The sequence below is a fragment of the Petaurus breviceps genome, unplaced genomic scaffold (assembly GCF_028583685.1).
Source record: "Petaurus breviceps papuanus isolate PSGF00001 unplaced genomic scaffold, PetGlider_PUasm1.0 126, whole genome shotgun sequence".
NCBI lineage: Eukaryota > Metazoa > Chordata > Mammalia > Diprotodontia > Petauridae > Petaurus > Petaurus breviceps.
The window spans coordinates 75642800-75667622 of record NW_027185655.1 but is presented as its reverse complement, the minus strand read 5'-3'; the positions used below and the strand labels follow the sequence as shown (position 1 = coordinate 75667622).

Sequence of the window (24823 nt, the reverse complement as noted above, 5' to 3'; positions counted from 1 at the left end):
CACCCAGAAATAACTGGCCGTGTAACCTTGAGCAAGTTACTTAACCCCGATTGCTTTAAAAAAAAAAAAAAGAGATCCAAACAAATGAAAAAATAGAATACTATGTGAAATACCTCATTGGAAAAACCACAGATCTGGAGAATAGATTCAGGAGAGATAATTTAAAAATTATTGGATTACCTGAAAGCCATAATCAAAAAAAGAGCCTAGAAATCATCCTTCAAGAAATTCTCAAGGAAAATTGCCCTGATATTCTAGAACCAGAGGGCAAAATAGAAATTGAAAGAATTCACTGATCACCTCTTGAAAAAGATCCCCAAAAGAAAACTCCTAGGGATATTATAGTCAAATTCCAGAGTTCCCAGGTCAAGGAGAAAATATTACAAGCAGTCAGGAAGAAACAATCTGAGTATTGTGGAAACACAATCAGGATAACACAAGACCTAGCAGCTTCTACATTAAGAGATCAAAGGGCTTGGAATATTATATTCCAGAGGTCAAAGGAGCTAGGACTAAAACCAAGAATCACTTATCCAACAAAACTGAGTATATGATGCTTCAGGTGAAAATGTGGTCATTCAATGAAATAGAGGACCTTCAAGTACTCTTGATTAAAAAACCAGAGCTGAACAGAAAATCTGACTTTCAAATACAATAGCAAGAGAAGCATGAGAAGGTAAACAGGAAAAAGAAATCACAAGGAACTTATTAAAGTGGAACTATTTACATTCCTATCTGGAAAGACAATAATTATAACTCATGAGACTTTTCTCAGTATGAGGATAGTTGAAGGGAATATGTATGCATGTATGCACGTATGCACATATGTATGTATGTATGTGTAGGAGGGTGTATGTGTGTATAAATACATGTGTATATGCTTATAGATACATAGAGAACACAGCATCAGTTGAATATGAAGGGATATCTAAAAAATAGAATTAAGAGGTGAGAAAGGAATATAATGGGAGGAGAAAGAGAGACAGAACAGGGTAAATTGTCTCATATAAAAGAGTCAAGAGAAAACTGTTACAACAGAGGGGAAGAGCAGGAAGGTGAAAGGGAATGGGTCAACCTTACTCTCACTGAAATTTGGCTTAAGGAGGGAATAATATACACACTCAATTGGATATCTTACCCTACAGGAAAGTAGGGGGAAAGGGAATACGAGGGGGGATGATAGAAGGGAGGGCAGATTGGGGGAGAGGGTAGTTAGAAGAAAACACTTTTGAAAAGGGACAGGGTCAAAGGAGAAAACAGAATAAATGGGAGGGGATGGGATGAAGGGAACTGTAGTTAGTCTTTAACAATATAACTACTATGGAAACGTTTTATATAACTACACATGTACAACCTACACTGAACTGCTTGTCTTCCCAGTGGGTGTGGATGAGGAGGGAAGAAGGAAAAGAATCTGGATTTTTTAACATGCAACCAGAAAATAAGATATACAGGCACTGAGGTATAGAGATCCATCTTGCCTTACTAGAAAGTTAGAAGGGAGAAGGGGGAGGATATAAGAGACAATTGGGGGAAGGGGTATTCAGTAGGCTGGCTATCTTGGGGTGGAGGGTAAGGGGAAGACAGGGAGAAAATTTATAACTCAAAATCTTGTGGAAATGAATGTTGAAAACAACAAACAAACAAATAAATAAATAAATAAAGGATTAGGGGGAAAAAAAAAGACACTTCATCTCCCAACTGCATTTTTGGCTGTCTCTCACATCTTAGTCAGTCAATAAGCATGCGCCAGGCACTGTGCTGAGTGCTGTGGATGTCAAGACAAAAGGCACTGCCCGTCCTCAAAGAGCTTACAGTCTAACGGGAGGCGCAAGATGTGAACATGTAAGAAACCAAACCTATACACAGGATGAATAGGGAGCAATCAATACAGGGAAGGAACCAGAATCAAGAATGATTTAGGAAGACTTTCAGTAAAATAAAAAGAAATGGCATTTTACTTGGGACTTGAAGGAAGCCAGGGAAGTCATGTGAAGTCAAAAGAGCATTTGAGGCATGGGGGACAGTCAGAGAAAATGCCTCAGGTGACGAGATGCAGGGAGTATCTTGTTTAGAGAACAGCAAGGAGACAAATTAGTATCAGTGGATTCAAAAGTGCTTGGAGAGAAGTAAGGTGTAAAAAATACTAAGAAGTGGCAAGGTTATTATGAAGAACTTTTGAATGCCAAACAGGATTTTACACCTAATCCTAGAGATGAGGAGCCATTGGAGTTTACTGAATGAAGAGAAGGGAGGAATCATGGAGTACGGACGTAGTCAAACCTGAACTTTAGGAAAATCACTTTGGCGAATGAATGGAGAATGGTCTGGAATGAGGAGAGACCCCAGCAGGCTATTACAATAGTTCAGACATGAGGTGATGAGGGGGTGGCACTGTCAGAGGAGAGAAGAAGATGTACATGAGAGATTGTTTGAGGATCTGAGTGGTTAGGGTATTTGAGAGAGCCAACATTTATACTGAAGTCCTCTAGCATGAGGGATGGAATTGGGAAGGAAAGAAAATTTGTGAGTCAGGTTCTAAACTCATTGAGGAAGGAAAGGGAGAGACTTGGGAGGTCTGTAGACAACAGCTACTAGGATTTGATTGGATGATAGATATGAATAACATGGTCCTCAAAGGCGGAGAGGTTACTGAGTGATGGAGGTAGGAGGAGTACCTGGGAAATGGCAGTGGGGATTAAGGAGTGTTCCAACTCCTCTGCCTCAACCAGTAAGTCCAGAGGAATGAGTGAAATGAGTACTACAGTCAGTAACTAGAAAGGGTAGGCAGGGATACTGTGTCATCAAGGGAAGTAAGGTTGCAGTGATTGTTAAAAGATGGAGAGAGTAGGGAAGGAAAAGATTTAGAATGAATTGAAGTTTGTTGCTTATGGAACTGGTATTCTAAGGGGCACAGTGGAAAAAGTGGGTGGCATTTTTTTGAGATTTCGGGGTAGTAGGGTTGATGGGGATGGGAAAAAGGAATTGGGGAGTGGGAATGGAAACTGGGGTTGAGAGGATGACCTATAAGGGGTCTGGAGTCACTGTAATGTGCAGGGTATGATGACCAGATATAAAAATTTCATCAAAGAGTGGAAAATACCATTCCTCTTCTAATAGGATGATGGAGAACAGATAGGAGACAAACAAAGCACAAGAAGACAGGCACATGGTCTGATGGGAGATCTCACTTCTCCTTTTCCCTCTGAAAGATGGAGACTAGGCCGGAGACAGCACAGCACGGGATGAAAGACCTGCTCCTCACCTACTTTCCTTTTCCTCTTCCCACAGGGGACAGGCACAGTAGGAGAGGAATGGTTCAAGGACAGAGAGAAGTTCACTCCTCCTCACACCTAGAAGTCTTCCACATTTTTTGAGATTTTGGAGACTGTGCTGGTAAGTGCAGCAGGAGGCAGAAGTTGCTTTGCACTAATGCAGATGGACCTCTTGTCTTTCAAGTCTCACTAAAATCCCATTTGTTACAAGAAGTCTTTTCCAGTCCTTAATTTTAGTGCCTTCCCTCTAAGATTATTTCCAATTTATCCTGTATATTTCTTGTTTGTACACTGTTACTTGGATTTTGCCTCCTCCATTAGATTGTGAGTGAGCTCCTTGAAGGGAGGGACTGTGCTTTTGTGTGTGTGTGTGTGTGTGTTCCTAGTATTTAGCACAGAATGTGGCACAGAGTAGACACTTAATATATGCTTGCTGATATAACTTAAGTTTGATCTCAATGATAGACATGTCTACTGCCTGGAGACCAGGCTAAGTAAGTTTAGAGATGCTGATGATAAGGTTCGTCACAAAATGATGAATTTTTAAGGAAAAGGAACATACAAAGACTATCTAAGGAATAAAGACATTCTTGGGACAACTAGGTGGCACAGTGAATAGAACATCAGCCCTTGGAGTCAGGAAGACCTGAGTTCAAATCAGACACTTGACTAGCTGTGTGACTTTGGGTAAGTCACTTAACCTCAATTGCCTTGCCTTCCCCCTCAAAACAAAAAAAAAAAGAAATTCTAGTCTGCTTTCATGGAAGCCTGACCTTGGAGTCAGAAGACTTGGGTTCAAGTCTCACAAACTGTCTATATGATTGTGATCTTGAGCAAGTCACTGAAATTCTCAGGGTCACTGGCAACTTTCTAAGACTCAGTTGCTCCTCTCCTCCCACTTTCTCAGCTGAAAGCCCTACACCATATTTTACAGAAAAAATTGAGGATATTCATGATGAACTCCCTCTTCTTTCCTCTTCCTCATTCATATCACTTAGGTGCCTTCTGCCACTATCTCTTCCTTCACCTCTGTCTCACATGATGATTTGGATTTATTCCTTACCAAAGCGAATACCTCTATTTGCTTGGGTGATGCCATTCCATACCATCTCCTCCAACAGATCACCACTTCTCTCAGTTGCAGAACTGGGGACACTCTGCTTTGGGAAAAGGAATTTTCTACCAGGGGCTTCCTACACTGACAAAATCACAAGACCAGCCCCCACCTCTTGCCCCACCAAGTGCAAAGGGGTAGATCCAAGGACACATTCTTTTTTTTATTTCCCTAAGCAGTACAAAATACTTGTTGATACAACTTGATAATACTTCTTGCTCTTTTTCTTTTCCCTCCCTTTTTAAAAAATCTTTTAGTTTACAACATTCAGTTCCACAATCCCTTGAGTTCCAAATTTTCTCCCTTTTTTTCCTCCCCCCTCCCCACACATGGTGGCATGCAATTTGATATAAGTCCTACAAATAGTTTTTCTTTCTTTACTGATATTAGTAAACATTTCTTAATTTCTACTTTGAAAACTTTCTATCCTAGAAACTTTTGCTTTTGTATTTTTTGGTACTTGCTAACTGCTTTTTTCTGGATTTCCTTATAAACTCTGGTGGCTCAGACTTCTATGAGTGGCTAATCAACACAAAGACAGCATTATTCATCTTTATTCAATTACAAAAACTTTAATTTTGGCAAATAATTAACTTCACACACCCCAAGTTTTTTCTCAGTGATGATTAGATAAAAAATTAATTTTTTTCTATAAAAATTTCCTTTCCAGGAGGCAGAGCCAAGATAGTGGAAAAAAGGCAGAGATTCACCTAAGCTCTCCCCAAAACCCTTCCAAACAACTTTAAATAATACTCCAAAACGAATTTTGGAATGGTAGAACCCACAAAAGGACAGGGTAAAACAATTTTCCATTAAGAGAGATAGAGGAAAAACTGGGAAGAGAAATGTGAGCGATGCAAGAACATCATGAAAAAAAAATCAACAGTTTGGCAAAGACGGTGTAAGAAAATATAAAAGAAAAGAACACATTAAATAACAGAATATGTCAAATGATAAAAGAGGCACAAAATTCACTAAAAAAAATGCCTTGAGAAGCAGATCAGCCAAATGGAAAAAGACATACAAAAATTCACTAAAGAAAATAATTCCTTAAAAATTACAATTCGGCAAGTGAAAACTAATGACTTTATGAGACATTAAGAAACAATAAAGCAAAATCAAAGAATGAAAAAATTGATAAAAATGTGAACCATCTCACTGCAAAAACAACTGACCTGGAAAACAGATCCAGGAGAGAGAATTTAAGAATTATTGGACTACCTGGAAGTCATGGTCAAAAAAAAAAAATAAGCCTACATATCATCTTTCAAGAAGTTATCAAGAAAAACTGTCCTGATATTCTAGAACCAGGGGCTAAAATAAAAACCGAAAGAACCCACTGATCAACTCTTGAAAGAAATGCCAAAATTAAAACCCCCAGTAATATTTTAATCAAATTCCAGAACTCTCAGGTTAAGGAGAAAATATTGCAAGCAGCCAAAAAGAAACAATTCAAATATTTCGGAGCCAGAATAAGGATAACACAAGATTTAGTAATTTCTACATTAAAGGACTGGAAGGCTTGGAATATGATATTCTGGAGGACAAAAGAGCTAGGATTACAACCAAGAATCACCTACTCAGCAAAACTGAGTAGAAGGGGCAGCTAGGTGGCACAGCATAGAGCACCAGCCCTAGAGTCAGGAGGACCTGAGTTCAAATCTGGCCTCAGACACTTAACACTTACTAGCCATGTGACCTTGGGCAAGTCACTTAACCCCAATTACCCTGCCCTCCCCTCTCCAAAAAGCAAAAAAAAAAAAAAAAAACTGAGTAGAAGTCTTCAAGGGGGAAAAATGAACATTCAGTAAAATAAAGGGCTTTCAAGCATTTCTGAAGAAAAGACCAAAGCTGAATAGAAAGCTGACTTTCAACCATAAGACTCAAGAGAAACGTAGAAAGGTATCCAGGAAATGAGAAATCATAAGGGATTCAATAAGGTTAGACTCTTTACATCCCTACATGGAAAAATGATATTTGTAACTCCTAAAAATTTTCTCATTATTATAGCAGTTAAAAGGAATATACATGGACAGAGTGGAGTGCAAGGGTGTGAGTTGAATAAAGTTAAGGGATGATAAAGAGGAATGCACTGGAAAAAAGGGAAAGGGAAAGATAGAATGGGGTAAATTGTCTGACATAAAAAGAAGCATGAAAGGGCTTTTATAGTGGAGAAGAAAACAGGAGGTGGGGGAAATACATGAATCTTACTCAAATCGGAACTGGCTCAGCTGGGTATAGAAATCTATCTTGACATACAGGAAAGCAGGAGGGGAAAGAGAGAGGATAAAGGGGTGAGAATAGAGCACTGAGTGAAGGGAAGGTAGACTAGAGGAGGCAGAAGTCAGAAACAAAGCACTTTTGTGAATGGACAGAGAAAGTAGGAAAAACAGGGAAAACAGGATGGAGGGAAATACATAGTAATCATTAACTGTGAAAAAAAATTTACAACTAGTTTCTCTTATAAAGACATCATTTCTCAAATATATAGAGAACTGCATCAAATTCATAAAATTAAGAGTCATTTCTCAATTGATAAATGGTCAAAGGTTATGAACAGGCAGTTTTCAGACAAAATAATCAAAGCCATCTATAATTCTATGAAAAAGTGTCCTAAATCACTATTGATTAGAGAAATACAAATCAAAACAACTGAGGCACCTCCCCCCATACCTATCAGACTGGTTATTACAATAGAAAAGGAAAATGACAAATGTTGGAGGGAATATGGGAAAACTGAGAAACCAATACATTGTAGATGAAGTGCTATGATGATTCAACCACTCTGTAGAACAATTTGGAACTACGTCCAAAGAGCTACAAAACCATAGATACCTTTTGACCAAGCAATACTATTACTAAGTCTATATTCCAAAGAGATAAAAAACAAAAAGGAAAAGGACCTACATATTTAAAAAAACCATATTTATAGCAGCTCTTTTAGTGGAGGCAAAGAATTGGAAATTGAGGATATGTCCATCAATTGGGGAATGAGTTGAACAATTTGTGGTATAAAATTGTGATGGGATACTATTGTGCCATAAGAAATGATGAGCAAGATGCTCTCAGAAAAACCTGGAAAGACTGACTTAAATAAGTAAAGACTTATATGAACTGATATAAAGTGAAATGAACATTGTTGTAAAAAACAGCAATAATGTATAATGATCAAATATGAATGACTTCACTATTCTCAGCAACACAAAGATCCAAGGCAATTCTGAAGGATTTGTAGTGAAAAAAGGTTATCTATCTCCAAAGAAAGAATTGATGGAGTCTGAATGCAGACTGAAGCATACTTTTTCTTTATTTCTCTTGGGATTTTTTGGTCTGTGTTTTCTTTTGCAACATGACTAGTGTGGAAATGGGTTTTGCATCACTGCACATAAATAACCTATAATAAATCGCTTGCATTCTCAATTTGAGGGGGGAAGGGGAGGAGAAAGAGAATTTGGAACTCAAAAATTAAAAAAAAAGAATTAAAAGTTAAAGTTCCAAATTGTTTTTACATGTAAATAGGGAAAAAAAATAAAATATTAAATAAAAAAAAGAAAATTTTCCTTCCCTGATTCAGTTCCTTATGGGCACAAAAATGTATATTAATCAAATGAGCAACATTTGCCTTTTATTTCAATAAATGAACATTTCCCTTTGCATGATTTAACATAAATAATGTAAAGTAATTGCTTTGCTTTGAAAATGAGATAATCTCCAGCAATTTTGTAATTATTCTCACCTGTAAGAAAGGTCTCTTCCATAGTTATTTTGGCTAGAGGAATTTCCAGTTGACTTCCTGCCTCCCATTTCTTACGTTCTGATATTACAGATTTTTCTTCCTGATACTCCTTAATGTCTTCATTAATAGTTATTTTACAAATTTCAGAAGTTTGTGTCTTTTCTTCTTCCTCTTTGTGAGCCTTGAGGTTTTGATTTAGTCTACGCAGTATCTCTCGTTTATTCTGCAATTGTAATAGTCTCATATTTTGAAATATTTATATAAAAAAAGGGTGAAGAGAGAAAGCTAACAAAGTTTTACTTACTGAAAGAGCATTATCAGTCATTTCCATTTCTTCAGAAGTTTCCTGAATGTCAATTAAACTTCCATTCTTTAAAATCAGAAAGATACAAGATAAGACATATCAGAAAAAAATTCTTCCTTAAAAAGTCTGTTATTATTTATGATTCCCTGGCCCTCCATTATGAATCTCTCCGTATTAATTTGTTCATTTCTGCAAAGCTTGATTTATTTTAAATACGTTAAAAACATTTCAAAGTCAATCAAATAATAAGCTCAATATAAAGCCTACAGGCCAATTTTCAACTATTTGATCAAATATGTGGAGAGGGGAGGGAAGAAAGGGAAAAGGACTATTTCAACTCCACCAGAGAAAGGACAATGAAATGAAATGAACATAATTCAAGTTTTTCTATTAACAAGTTATCATCTCACTAAAGATTTAGTAGTTGAAGTGACTCAATGTAAATAAAAAATTAGCTTATTTTTTAAACAGTATTTGAACTTATTGATATTTTCTCTGTCCTATATTATCATGCAATTGTGAGTTGGGTAGACTGCTTTCTATTTCAAAAAACAAAAGCAACAATGAAAAATGAGAACTGAATTATTTGTTTGGAAGACAGCAAATATTCAATTTTTCTTTTGATTAGTCTACTCACCAAAATCTAAGCCTCTAGAGCAGGGGTGGGGAACCTGTGGCCTTCTAGGTCCTCAGGTGTGGTTTTTCTGACTGAGTTCAAGTTTTATAGAACAAATCATTTTATTAAGTTATAGAATTATAACTTAATTATAAATTAATAACTTGATTATAAATTAAATAAGAATTACAAATTCACTTTATTATGTGAAGTTTGGATTCAGTCAAAGGATTGCACTTGAGGACCTAGAGGGCCACATGTGGCTTCAAGGCCACAGGTGCCCCACCTCTTCTCTAGAGTTTATAAGAAAATCCAGAAAAAGAAATTAGTAAGTACAAAAAGATATGAAAGCAAAAACTTCAAGACTCAGAAAGTTTTCAAAGTAGGAATTAAGAAATGTTTACTAATGTCAGTATAGAAAGAAAAACTATTTGGCAAATGAGTATTACTTCAAATTTTGTACCACTTGGGGAAAAAAAGGACATAAGACTAATCAGTTTAGCAATGTTAGAAGTAAATAAGATGGGCAGAGCCATGGCGGAGTAGAAGCACGACCTTCCCTCTGGCTTCCACCTTCCCCAATCCACGTAAAAAGGGAACTCTAAACAAATTTTGGAGCTGCAGAACCCACAAAATGACACAGAGAAGCTAACCTCCCGCTGAGGACAGCCCTGCAGGCCGGCAGGAATCCAGCACAGCGCTCTGGGAGCCAAGCCCAGCCACCGGCCAGAGGGACTCCAGATCAGCAGCAGCGGTGGCAGTTTCCAGATTTATCAACACACAGATGCTAAGGACAAAGTGAGAGGCCAGTGCAGTCTGGACTTTGGGACCAGTAAGTGGGAGTGCGTGGCTTTTACCCCCGGGGGGAGAAGCCGCTGAGATGCCAGCACAGCCAGCCAGCACCACGTGGCAGCTTCAGCTCCTGGCCTGCAGAGTGTAGTGGGACCAAACACCAGTCTGAGGGGTAATCACTCTTGCTTTAATCTGCTTGGATCTGTATTGAAATCTAGGGTGGAGGTCCTGGGGTGTGTGTCCAGCTTGACAGAGTGTGTGGAGACCTCAGAGAGGGCACCCATCTAATACCTCCTGCAGCTGAGAAAACCCCAGCGTTTGGGACGAAAGCTCCCCCGTCTGGTGGCAGAGTCCTACTGTGGCAAAAAGCCCAAAAGTCAAGTAATTGAGTGGCAAAATGAGCAGGCAAAGGAAACAAAGAAGACAGAAGATTCCAACATTACACTCCTATTTTGGGGACAAAAAGGAGCAAAAGCATGGAACAGGAGGAAAACAGTGAAGTCAGAACTCCTGCACCAAAGGCTTCAAAGGAAAATAAAAGCTGGTTACAGGCCAAAGAGGACCTTAAGAAGCAGATAAGAGAAGTGGAGAAAAAACTGGGAAGAGAAATGAGAACGATGCAAGAAAATTATGAAATGAGAGTCAACAGCCTGAGGAAAACAAAACCTTAAAAAACAAACCGACTCAAATGGCAAAGGAGGCTCAAAATGGCAATGAGGAGAAGAATGCCTTAAAAAGCAGAATTTGCCAGATGGAAAAAGAATCTCAAAAGCTCAATGAGGAGAATCACTGCTTCAGAATTAGATTGGAGCAAATGGAAGCTAATGACTTGTATCAGCAAGCACCCCAGGGTCCCCAGGGTGGCTGCTCACACAGGTTCTTAGATCTGCTTTGATAAAGGAAAGCAACTCAAAATGGGTTAATAAGCTTACTTTAATCAGTCAAACATATATCCTTTACCTAGTTCAGGGGGAAAAGGTCAGCACCCCGAACTTCAGAGTATACAGGCAGAATTATCAAGACAGAGAAACAGATCAAGTAGACAGATTTCCAAACTGTCCAACCATTACATCCATACCAAATCAACATCTGGGTTTTTCAAAGCCGGGGGCTCTCAACAATGGCTTCCCAGAGTTTCATCTGATCAAATCACAGAACACTTCTCAAAGTGAGCCCCAAAACAAAGCTACACATCAGGGCTTATATAGCCTTCTCCTGGCTCAGAGAATGTAACAACCTTATTGACTCACTGGCCAATCAAGAAGTATCTACTTGAAAACAAGCCTCCCACCCCAGGCTCCAGGTGCACTTTAGCCTAGGGGCAGGGAAGATCTTAAAAATTTACATTCCCATTACATGACTTTATGAGAAATCAAGATGCTGTTAAACAGATCCAAACAAATGAAAGAATAGAAGGCAATGTGAAATATCTCATGAGAAGTAAATGAGACAAAGAACATTTTCCCCAGTAAAAGCAGTCAGGAATTAGCAGTCACTAGCCAGAGAGATGACCAGCTGGATGAGAATATATGTCTGGGTACCATCTAGAGTGCACCCAATGGTATCTAAAGTTGGAATAAACAGTGTGGTAGGTGCAAAATAAATTTATTTTAGAAGAAAAAATTAAGTTATTATAGAGAAAAAATGTTTCTAGAGGAGCAGTTCCTTCTTTTATGAAATTCTTACAGAATGGTCAAATACTTTATAGTATTTAATAGTCAACCATTACTGACAATATAGCAACAGGGCAACATAAAGAGAGAGAATGTACAAATTACTTAAGTACCTGAGATAAGAACTGACTTGTCACATCAACTATCATGGATCAATCGATCAATCAATAAGCACTTATTATGTGTCAGAAAAAGTGCTAAACACTGGAGATACAAATTTAAGAAATTAAACAATCCTTACTTTCAATTCCACCAGAGAAAGGACAATGAAATGAAATGAACACAATTAAAAGTTTCTCTATTAACAAATCTTATTAAAGATTCAGTAGGTGAAGTGATTCCACATAAGTCGAAAATGAGTTTGTTTTATAAACAGTATTGTAATTTGTTGATGTTTCTCTGTCCTCTATTACCATACAGTTGTGAGTAGGAGTGTAATGTAATGCCAAGGAAAGGCAACTTCCAAAGGTTCAAAATACCAGCATAGGTGCTCTCCATTTTACTCAGTGACAAATTAAGAACAGAGAAGGTCAAAACATGACATCATTTAAAATACAGCATTTACTAAGTGTGATTAAATAATCTCCAAGTACTACCCTACCCCAGGACCTTCCATTCATTCAATCAATTACAAAGTCCCTGTTCTAAATACTACTCCACCCCTAGGCTGTACCTTCATTTAGTCCACCACAAAGACCCTCTTCTCAAATGGAGATTAGTTTCCAATCTAAGTAAAGTACATTCATTTGTTAAACCATAGAACACAAAAAGGTCAAAAGTTCCCCACCCCTAAATCACAATTGAATCTACCCCAGAGTTACATCAAGTTTAAGCACAGCACTTAATACCCAAATGGAGGTCTTTTCTTCATCTTGACACTAGGCAAGTTCTCAGCAATCTTAGTTCCTGGGGAGACAAGGCTTAGCAAGGGCACAAGATACATTGCCAGTCTCTTCATTAATTCATCCTCTGTCTGCAGAACAGTCCTAGAACCCCTGAAAACATTAGCAAAACCCTCTCCCAGGATTTCTGTAAACATACAACAAGAAAATCCTTCTTCAGGGCTTCTGAACCAACAGAAAGGTTCCCAGACCCCTGCAACAACAGCACTGTCCTTCACCAGTGGACAGTATTCACTCTCTGTCTGCAGGACCGTCTCAGTAGCTCTGAACCAACAGAGAGGTTCCCACACCCCTGCAACAACAGCACCGTCCTTCACCAGTGGACAGTATTCACTCTCTGTCTGCAGGATAGTCTCAGGAGCTCTTAGCCAAGAGCCAGGTTCCAGGACTTCTTCAACAACAGGACTGTCTTTCACCAGTGGACAAATCTGGCAAAACAACATCAAAACAGACAGACAAAGTACCAGCAAAACAGCCATGTCTCCTCAGTCCTTGGCAGCTCCAGGGGCAGGTCTCAAAAGTCTAGGGCAATTCAAAGTGGCCCTCAGCAATCCTCTCAGTCTCTCTCTCTCTCTCTCTGCCTCCACGAGGGTGCTGCTTCCAAAAAGTTCTTCTGCCTCTCTCTTGTCTCTCCAAATCTATGTCACCAGCTCCTCCCAGTTCATGTCTCTCTTTTCAAGTCAACAAGTCCATCCCACAGGTGGGATTAACAAGCTCTGGGTTTTAACATAATCAATTTGAAAACCAAGCCAATACAGGGGGATCTTTATATTCCATTACTATCACAAGGAGAAACTAATTTCTGTTTTCAAAACAAAAGCAAACATGGAAAATGAGAATTTACATTCTGACAAATAAAAGACCAAAATGACATTGACTGGTGAGGGTGCAGGGGGAAGAGCAAATTAATTTGGTGAATATAATTTCAAGATATTGGGGTACAAATTATTTTACATCTGTTTTTAAAATTTAAACTCTTGAGGTGATAGCACATAAAAGACAATTGCTACAATCTTCCCCTTTAATTGAGAATTAGGACCTTTCCTTTTAAATGAATATTATGTTAATTCTCACCCTGGGAAGCTGTACTAATATTTCCAAATATAAACTTTTGGATTTGCTTACATTTATTTGTCACCATGTCAGTTTTGGCTTATAAGAGTTTAATGACACAAGAATGAAATGAAGGAGACTAGAAAAATTATATAATAACAAAGCAATGTAAATGAAAAAAAATCATTAAAAAGAAGGTGAGCTCTGAGTAATTGTAATAATCAACCTTGATCTCTGGAAACTGATAATATAACATATACTCCTCTAAAGAATTAAGGGCGGGGGAGGGGTGTGTGTGGCTAGGTGGTGCAGTGAATAGAGCACTGGCCCTGGAGTTAGGAGGACCTGAATTCAAATTTGGCCTCAGACACTTAACACTTAGCACTTACTTGCCACTTACTTGCCACTTGACTTTGGGCAAGTCACTTAACCCAATTGCCCCTACAAAAAGCAATACAAACAAAAAAAGAATTAAAGGAACTGAAAACTACATACATTATTAGATATGGTCACTATATTGGCTGTTTTTGCTTAACAATGGAACTGTCAATTCTGGGGGGTGATGACTTTGGAAATAGCTGGAAAGGATGAATCCGTAAATGACAGTGAAAACCATTTGAAACAAAACACATTAAAAATGTTAAAAATAAACAATACTATTATATAGATCAGAATGGGACAAAACTGGGGCAGCTAGATGGCCCTGGAGTCAGGAGAACCCGAGTTCGGTTCCGGCCTCAGACACTTAACACCCACACAAAAAAACTAGCCGTGTAACCTTGGGCAAGTTACTTAACCCCAACTGCCCTCCAAAGGCAAAAAAACAAAAACAAAACAGAATGGGACAAAACTCATAATTTGGTAGTAGTTAATATGATTATATTCCTGCATTTGCATCCACACACTATGGCCAATTAAAAAATTGGCGTAAGAAGCAGGCCAATCAGGATGTTAATAAAGGAAGTTAAAATAAATCAAGCTTGAATTACAGTGGAACTTCATTAGGGAAGGCAAAGGGGATAAGCATTTATTAAGTGTTTACTATGTGCCAGGAATTGTACTAAATGTTTTGCAAATGTTACCACACTTGATAGTAGATGCTGTTATTACATATGAAACCGAAGCAGATAGGAACTGTCATATAGGGTCAGTGTTTACTAGCAATGGCTTGAGGCCATAGTTGAACTCAGGTCTTCCTGACTTTAGGCTCTTTAGAGGGCTCTATTCACTATACCACCTACATGACTATGATTACAGCATTGTTAACTATACAAAGAATCTGCTATAAAGGTGGTCCACCTTGGATTCTTAAAGAGACAATTACTGAAACCAATCACTCAAAATTTTTTATTAAGTATCCATTATTGTCCTGGGAAGTGGGGATACAAATATGAATTTGCCCCATCCTTCAAGTAGCTTAGGTTCTATTGGGGGCATAAATGAAAGGATATAGAACTGATGAGTACTTATTAAATTTCTACTTGTGCCAGTCACTGAACTAGGTGCTGGAGATGAAATGGAAAAAAAAACCAATGCCTGATTTCAAGGTGTTTACATTCTATCAACAGAGAAAATACAGACATACACTCTGGTGCAGGGTCCCATCATTTTATGCCTGAGCACTGCAATACCTTGCTGGATGGTCTCCCTGTGTCAAGGCTCTCCCAGCTCTAGAACATGCTGCAACTCAGACGTCAGGGATCTTCGTAAGGTGCAGGTCTGACCTAACTCAATAAACTCCTGTGGCTCTCTATTACCTCTATTTTAAAATCCTGCTTGGCTTTTAAAGAGTTTTACAACCCAGTCCCTTCCTACACATTTCTCTCCTCATACTCTATGATCCAATGACATTGGCTCTCTTGCTGTACCTCAAACATTACATGCTATCTCCTGACTGCATGCCTTTTCACTATCTGTCCTCATCTCTGCCTTCTGGCTTCCCTCAAGACTTAGCTTGGGGAGGCTAGGTGGCACAGTGAGTAAAGTGTTGCCCCCAGAGTCAGGAGGATCCGAGTTCGGTTCCGGCCTCGGACACTTAACACCCACACAAAAAAACTAGCCGTGTAACCTTGGGCAAATTACTTAACCCCAATTTGCCCTCCAAAAGCCAAAAAAAAAAAAAGACTTAGCTTAAGTCCCATCTTCTACAAAAGGTCTTTTCCTTCCCATTTCCACTCACTAAATCTCACCCCTTCCCCTTTCCTCTGCGATTACCACCCTTTTACATGATTTTTATTTTGTATGTACATACTTGTACACTTAGCATAGTGCCTGAAGCTCAGTAAGCATTTAATAAATGCATGTTGATATTAATAATAAAGTGAATGGATATAAATAAAAACAAGGTAGTTACTGAGAGAGAACACAGGTGATTGGGAAGGATAAGAAGAGGTATTATGAAGAAGGTGGTCCTTGAGCTGTGTCTGTGTTTCGGGAGTTTACAAATCTATGAGACAAAGGTGAGGAGCTAACCAAAGAGAGTTTAGACAAAGTAGAAGACCGTGCCTCCCCTTTCCCCCAACAAAAGCCCTACGGTACCACCCCATCAAGGGGAGGAATGAGAAAAAGGCCACTAAAAATAAAGGATATTTACAAAGAAGTTCACTTAAAAGACAATCCCAGGCCTGACGCCTGAGTAGAGTGAGGCTCCAGAGTACAAAGTATCAATCATAAAAAAAATAACATTCTTATGAAGAAATAATTCTTTTGTTTTTCTTAACCAGTTCAAATATCAGGAATTGACAATTAGTTCACTTAACATTTTGCTTCTAAAATATCAGATCATTTTCATACATCTATATGTTTAAAATTTCAAAGAACTTACCACACCCACTTCTTTCAAAGCTGATGTGATGGAGATAACTGGCATATTAGGCTTCACTTGTACCTGGGAAGGAGGGCTGCCTGGTTCATGCTGCTCCAGGAAATGACCAGGTGCTGCTGCTCTCTCACTGGAAGGTACATTAGCAATTTTTATGCCTTTAGCTACCAACTGTAAAAAAAGAATTTATAGATGGAAAATTTAAATTTGTAGAGAAAAAAAAACATACATAAAAACTACTTTTGTCAACTTGGTATATTTGGATTAATTCATGTATAAAATATCTTAGAATAATTTTTATCAAATTGTGTCATATTTTATTTTTTGTAAAATAAAGCAATGAACACATCATTGACTTCTTATAAATCTAATACTAATTTTTCTTTTATTTCAAATCAGTAAGTTCACTGAATATAAAAGTTATGCCATCAACCATATTCCTCAAAATAAACTCATTTGCCATTTCCAGCATGTTTTTCAGTAGACATTAAATAGCATTTAAAATGAAAATATCAATAGTTACAGAGAAAGAAATATAATGATATTTTCAGGGGCTGGGGTATATATTCAACTTCACTAAACAAACAATTTGGCATATTCAGCTATCTGTTTTATCCTGAAATTCAAGTATAACTAATAATGATAATTTCTAGCATTTATGCAACACTATATGTCAGGTGCTATGCACAATTATTATCTCACTTGAGCCTCACAACTCTGGGAGGCAAGTGGTATTATTATCCCCATTTTCCATATAAGGAAACTGAGGCAAACAAAGGTTAAGCAGTTTGCTGAGGGTCAAACAGCTACATCTCCAAGGTCTGACCGGAACTCAGGTCTTCTGGACTCCAGGCTCAGCACTTTATTGTATCACTATGCCCCATAAAATAACATTTATCTATAATATTAAAAACATAATTCCATAAATAATTTTTGCTTATAATATTTTTTCATCTCAAATATTCACACATAGAAATAACTTTCTTGTAAAGAACTGACATTTTTTGGTGTTAGATAATTTAGCAGTGACGTAAAAAGCATAACCATTAGCCAAACCCAAAATGAACTCTTGCAAAATGCAGAAATTTTAATCAAGTATAAGACATCTTAAAACTTACGTTCAAAACAGAACTTATTACATTTCCCTTCAAACCTTCCCTTTTTTCCTACTTCTCCATTACTGCTATGCATACCACCATCTTCCTACACACACACTCACCCCTCTTTGTCTCCTCATACAGCGTAGAGCATAGGATGCAGGTCCTCATCATTATCTAATGCCTGAACTACTGTTACCAGCCTGTCTCCCCACTTCAATTCAGCCGCCACTTACATATCACATTGATCTTCCTCAAGTGCTAATCTGGCCAGGTCACACTCCTTTCAGTAAACTCCACTGGCTCCCTATTCTCTCCAGGATCAAATATAAAATCCTGTTTGTGTCTAAAAAGGACTTTATAACCTGGCCCCTTCTAACCTTTCCAGTCCTCTTACATCTCATTCCCATCCACTTCCTATAAGAACCAGTGACACTGGCCTCTTTGCTGTTCCTCAAGCATGATATTCCATCAGGCTAAACAAGCTGTGGTATATGATTGTGATGAAATACTATTGTGGTATAAGAAATGATTAGCAGGATGCTTTCAGAAAAACCTGGACTTACATGAACTGAGGCAAAATGAAATGAGCAGAACTAGGAAAACATCATACACAGTAACAGTATTATTATATGATGATTAACTGTGAATGACTTAGCTATTCTCAGCAATACAACAATCCAAGACAACTCTGAAATGAAAAATGCTATCTACTTCCAAAGAAAGAACTGATGGAGGCTGAATGAAAATCCAAACATTTTTTTACTCTTCTTTTTTTTTGAGGGGGAAGGGAGGGTCCTGTATTTTCTTTTGCAACATGGTGTAATGTTAATGGAATAGAAAGGTCTTCCCCATCCATTAATAGGCCTGTGTAACCTGCTTTGAGTCACACGGGACCTGAGTCACATGAAACCTAGGTCACATGGAGTTAAGAGTGAGAGGAGCTTAGCCAGCATAATTTTATTGTAAATAGAATGTTGGGGGAGAGGGCGCTGTGTTGAGAAGCAGAGCAGGGAGTGAGAGTGACACAGGGCTCAGAGAGAGAAGGAGCTTGAGTAGGCAGAGGGAAGAACTAGTCTAAGGAAACCTACTCGCAGGGAAGTCTAACAAGGCATAAGATGTCGGTGCTCCCTGGAGTGGTGATGATCAATACTTTGTTAAATATTACCTCCTGGTATTCTAATCTAAGTAAATACTTTGGTTTTGCATTTAATGAAGAGAGTTTATTACATTTTGCAAATTTACCCTGGAAATACATCTGCATAGTCACAGCCGCTGCTGTGGGTGTCACAATTGCACTGCACGTGGCTAATACAGAAATATGCTTTGTGTAACTACACACATATAATTTGCATAAAAATGGAAACTAATTACTTTACTCTTATAAATGCATTTATATTTAAGTATAATTCTTGAGCTATCAATTAAAAAAAAAAAAGGAAGATAGACCAGATCCAAAGACTGAAGATTTCATTATAGAATTTGGGCAAAAAAGTAATATATAGAGGGGGGCTACTGTGTTTCCCCGATAATAAGACACTGTCTTATTATTTTTTTGGACAGAAAAACACCAGAGGGCTTATTTTCAGGGGAGGGCTTATTTTAATGAACATTGACAGCAATTTTAATAAACAGGTAAATGTGAACAAAAAAATGTACCTTTATTCAATAAGCAAATCACTGGGGAAGAACAGGATGACGCGCTCACTGCTGCAGCTCTGATTGGATGCAGCTCGGCGTGCGTTTCACCCGGGGGGGGGGGACAGTGCATACAGAGGGTACCGTAATGTAGCGTGTAGTGCAGGGGATCACCTTCACTACAGTAGCAATCTCAATAGGGCTTATTTTCGGGGGAGGGCTTATTTAGAGGAATCTTACACAGTAAGGGGAGGGCTTATTTTGGGGATAGGTCTTATTATCGGGGAAACACGGTAGGTGGGGCAGTGAATAGAGCACTGGCCCTGGAGTCAGGAGGACCTGAGTTAAAATCTGGCCTCAGACACTTAACACTTACTAGCTGTGAGACCTTGGACAAGTCACTTAACCCCAATTACCCTCCAAAAAGCAAAAAAAAAAAAAAGGCATATGAAGGTCCACTAGAACCTTATCAGTCACCAGTCCTTGTGGTTCATATGCAATTAAAAAAAAATGTTAATTGGCAGTGTTACCAAGTGACATTTTCTTATGTTATTTCATAAAGTCAACTAGAAAACTTATGATATTAAGAGTTTAATTATCTCTGAAGCAAAATGCAACAGAAATTATATCATAAATACATTTGATCATTAAAAATATAATCTAGGTTGAGATGAATATTACCAAATAGCATGCTCTCACCACATTAAAAGGATCAAAAGGAATTTCACAGCTGATTTCATGTACCCTAAATAAGCTAGAATCAAATGTTATTCAATTCATAGTAATTCCTTAAAATTCTGAGTTGCTCTTTGTCTAAGTGAAAGACAGCATGGCACTGTGTACAGAAAGCTGGCTTCAGAGAGAGGAAGATCTATCTTCAAGTCCCAATGTTCAAGTCCACATGGACTATATGACACTGGGAAAGTAAATTAATCTATAGCATTCAAACAATCATCAAACTAGATGCTGATCTGCCCTGGTAAAAGGAATTTCCTCACTAGGAGTTCCTACAGAAAAGAAATCACAGTTCTGAATGAAAAAAAAGTTATCAAGTAACAATACTTATTAAATATTTTTTTCACTATACTTCATTTAAATTCTAAAATACCCTAAGTACATTTTATGAGGGGAAAAGCCACTAAGATGTGATGTGATATGAAATTATTTCCAGGTCTTAATTCTTTTATTTCTGAAAAACAGGTATCAGTTTTATAAATTTATATATAAACATGCAAAATACTGGTAATTAGGTAGATATTGATAGTCAACGTGTAACAGGACAAATCCAAAACAGGACCTATATCCATTATAAGAATGATAAACATATACGAACATAAATAAAGATCTAAAAAATGTTTTGCCTATTTGGACATTTTTCTAATATGGCATTTTCTAATAAAGCTAAGGCTTAGTAAAAGAATTTGGAATCATTTACTAGGTTATACCGACTCAAAATAACATTTGAGATTTATTTTCTATTCCAAGTTGGATACTTAAAGAATTTTCAAAGTGAAAGGGACTAGGATTTACCTCAATGAATTTTATCACTTTGCAAATGAGTAATCTGAATCTCACAAGATTAAGTGACTTGGCCAAATAACATACACAGTGACAGAGATATAATTATAATTGCAATTCCCTCATCATTTCTCTACTCTTTCCAGTCCTGCAATGAATCATACTCAGTCAGTATTTACTGAGCACCAATTATATGGCCAGTATTGAATTACTAAGATTCTAAGTGCTCACAAATAATTCTGTTATTTCCATATTGATACACATTTCAGAGAGGTTGCACAGTAGAGAGGGCAAGTCTCCATAATTTTCAAATTTGGGGCATAAACATTCACGATTTGATGTAATTTACAAGGGTAGAGAAACACCATCCTATTAGCACGGATCATTTAAGAATCAGAAAATTCTTACATGTTCTTCCCAAGCTCGCTTCTCTTTCTCATATGCTTCCTTTCTCTTTCGTTCTAGTTGTTCTTTCAATACAGCAGCTCGAGCGTTTGCCTGGGCCTGAAAATGAACAGAAATGAATAAACTAAAACCACACAAAGAAAGCCTAAAGCACACAAGCTAAAGATATAGGAATATGGCCATGCCCTTTGACCCAGAGATCCTATGTCTAGGCATATATGTTAAGGAAGTCAACCACTAAGGACTTCCTAAACTAGGAAAACAAAATACACCATGACTACAACAATGTAAATGGAAACAGTAACAACTAAACCTCCAAAGCTGAATGTTCCAAAATTATAATCATGAAAGAGGGCTCCAGAGAGATATGAGATATGAGAAGACACCTTTTATGCAGAATCTGGGGTATCATGAATATTGTAACACTAGACTCATTGATGTATTGATTAGGGGGTCCCCCCTTTCCTCATTCCTTCTCTCCAGGAGAAGGTGGAATGAGAGATACAGATAGATATGTGGATGATGAGAAAACAAAATCTAGCAATAAAAATTAATTAAAAAAAAAAAGAAAAAGTAAGAACAGATAAGTCATGTTCCTTAACTGGTGGAGTACATAGAACCAGAAAACTGTATTTCACATCTCAATTCCTACAATTCACTTGGAGTCTTTGGCAACTGTTAATCGCTTCAAGCTGGTATACCTTTAGTGTTTCTATTTTTTTGCGTCTAACTTCTATTTCTTCATTCCCTTCTTGTCCTTTGAAGCCATCAGGATCATTCTACAAAATAAATTAGCATATGAGCAAGCAAGACAGCAAGAACACATCTTTCTGATTAGTACATGAATTCTGAGGAGTGATAGACAACCAACAGTATAAAACTGGAAGGCATTCCAATGCTGTTTTTCTGAAACTGAACTCTTCTCAAGAATGATATTACATTTCTTGAGTAGGTGAGTAGGCCTTCTTCTTATAGGTCTGGCCAAACAACAGTAAAATGAGAAAAAAGCTTCTTCTCCTTATTCAAGAATATGATCTAATTTTCTCTCAAAATTCTTGGGGGGAGGTGGAGGAGAAAAGCATGCAATTCAATCTTCATTCCTATTTATACAATTGATGTACTTCTTAAATCCTGTGCATAGGAATGTGCTCTACCCATTTCCCTCCGTCTTATGTTAGGTCTTATTTTTGAAAGAGTTCTTCTGTAAAAGTTTCCTTTATCTACAATATCCTCTCAATTATATTGTAAATGTATACATAGTAATCAATTACTCAAATTACATAGTCTTCAACCTGCCTTTTCACCACGAAGTTTGGCTTTAATTTGCTGGCGTTCATTGAAGTTTTGAAGCCTTATTTGCCTTAATCTTGCCAAGTACTCCTATAAGAAAAAATTCAAAATTTTCATTTAGGGGGAAAACAAACAAGTTACAGACTTTGGTGGATATGAGAATTATAATAAAATAAAACTGAGCAAATGTATTAATTTGAACAACAGAAGAAGAGAGAGAAAGCAAAAGATTATTTGAAACGGATTAATGGAAGTGCAAAATTAGCAGTCACTTTAAAAACACAATTCAGCAGACTTCCTCTGAAAGTAATTTTATTAAATATTGCCTGGGTGAGAAAAAGAAAAAAAATTATAAGGGTTCTTCCTTTTATTGAAAGCAAAATAATCACATGAGTGATATTGTTATTACAGAGTATAATTATGGAATATGGCAGCCTGAATATATTAATATTCCCTATACACTTAAAAAGCCTCCAACAGTTGTTAAACCATGCAGGAAAAGAAGTCAATAAACTCAAAAAGTGTGGCTAGGTGATGGAGGTAGCGAACATGCAGGAAGCATACCTCTTCCTCCTTGTTTCTTGGTTTCCCTCCTCTTGAAGTACTGGACCTGCCTCCACACATAGCTGTCAGGTTTTGCAGGGTACCCTGTTTATCATTTAATGTACTAAGTTCAAAAATGAATGGGGCTATGTCACCACCTTATATAGGAATAGCTTGTTACTTTTTTCATCTAAGGATCATTTCCTAATTCTTACAGCGCCCTTTGACAAATATCTTTTACTTATATCGAAAAACTGTAATTAAAAATATATAATGGTAATTAATATTAAAGCATACATCTTAAAGCATAAATCTTCAAAACAGACTTTAGATATATGCTGACTTGCCATTTTAATAACATGGAAATAGTATAAAGATTCCCAAGTCCTACTCCTTGAAATACAAATGAAAGAGTTTCAGTGATGCACCCTCTTTTTTCAACATTTACTTTCCAATATTAATTGCCTCCTTCCTAGACAGGAATATACTTCCCTTATCAAAACCAAGTTAGACAAAAGTGTCCAGTACAGCAGACAAGGCTGACAGAGTATTATCAGCCTCTCATGCAGTCCATCACTTCAAGAGCGAGCAAGGGACAAAACCCCAATTTAAAGAAAACATTCTCTTTAATGCACACCTAGCCTTGGTGACTTAAATAAATTATAATGCATAATGACAAAGAAAGATTAAACTAAAAGGCAGGCTGATAACATCAATTGCCTTTTCCATGGCTCTTTGCTTCTGTTGCCCCAGGTATTTGTCTTGTGACTCAGGAAAACAACACTTTAGGACCATTTTATAAGGGTAACATCAGAAATAGGAAATTACACTGATGCTCTGAATGACTGTAATTGGGAAACAACTCTTCTTATAATTAGCTACGTAAAAGCCTTGGGAGCTAGTGGACATAAATGAATAGGTGACAAAGAGGAGGGAGATAATGCTTTGGAGCATTTAAATTGGCATCAAAATGTTAAAATATGCTGAAGGTACTTAAAGTTTATAAGACTCCTATTTCTTATGGACTGGGGGTGGGGAGGAAGCAAATGGAATATTAAGAGCACTGGGGGCAAAGTGGCTGCTTTTGAAAAGATAAAAGGAAAAGACAACAGATTAAAGTGATTTTCCTCTTAAATTCTCATTAACATTTTATCTGGTTCTCTTGCTCCTTTCACATTATGCCTTGTATCATATTTACATTTATTCATATTACATTTAAACTCCTCGAAGGCATGTTTTTCACAGAACTAGCAAGTATCTTGTAAGTGGTAGAAATTCAAATTTTTCTCAAAATTAATTGAAAAAAGATAAAAGACAAATGCCAGAAACTCTTCTCTATGGGTCCAGTGAAAATTTTCAGGATTTTTATCAGGTAGTAGTGACAACTATAATATTCTCTCTGGCTCCATTGAACAGGCACATTCTTACTCAATAACTTCAATTGCCATTACCACCTTGCATTTAATCCCATTCAAGAAAATAAACATAACTCTTTGTTGCTAACATTTGAGTTCTGCTTTAAAAATACATAAATTTTTTAAAATTATTTTTTAGTTTACATCATTCATTTCCACAAGATTTTGAGTTACAAATTTTCTCCCCATTTCCCCCCTACCCACCAACCCAAAACAGCGATTCACTGAATATCCCCTCCCCCAATTTGCTCCCTCCCCCATTCCCCCTCCGACTTTCCAGTAGGGCATGGTGGATCTCTATGCCCCAGTATCTGTATAGCTTATTTTTCAGTTACATGTAAAATAATAATAATAATAATAATAATAATAATAATATACATATATTTTAAACATTTGATTTTTAATCAAATCAAATTGAAGGTAACCTTCGAATTCCAGATTCTTTCCCTACCTCCCTCGTCATCCACCCTTATTGGGAAGATAAGCAATTCAATGTAGGTTGTACACATGTAGCTATGCAAAATATTTCCATAGTGGATATATTGTGAAAGACTAACTATATTTCCTTCCATCTTATCCCACCCCCTCACTAGATCTATTCTCTACTTTGATCCTGTCCCTTTTCAAAAGT

General features: G+C 37.3%; 1 protein-coding gene across 5 annotated transcripts in view; it reads right to left on the bottom strand.

The window, feature by feature from the left end:
- The window catches only part of NEK1 (NIMA related kinase 1), a 186319-nt gene that overhangs the window by 48412 nt on the left and 113084 nt on the right, over positions 1 to 24823 (bottom strand). For 2 of the 5 annotated variants that reach the window (XM_069097133.1, XM_069097148.1), the window contains 7 exons: positions 22799 to 22882; positions 22241 to 22324; positions 21646 to 21723; positions 20948 to 21043; positions 16290 to 16457; positions 8430 to 8495; positions 8126 to 8348 (listed from right to left, as the gene is read on the bottom strand). In XM_069097133.1, the coding sequence (XP_068953234.1) occupies positions 8126 to 8348; positions 8430 to 8495; positions 16290 to 16457; positions 20948 to 21043; positions 21646 to 21723; positions 22241 to 22324; positions 22799 to 22882 (799 nt within the window). The remainder of the gene's footprint in view (positions 1 to 8125; positions 8349 to 8429; positions 8496 to 16289; positions 16458 to 20947; positions 21044 to 21645; positions 21724 to 22240; positions 22325 to 22798; positions 22883 to 24823) is intronic. The other 3 variants (XM_069097141.1, XM_069097155.1, XR_011170037.1) reach the window with 2 other exon arrangements.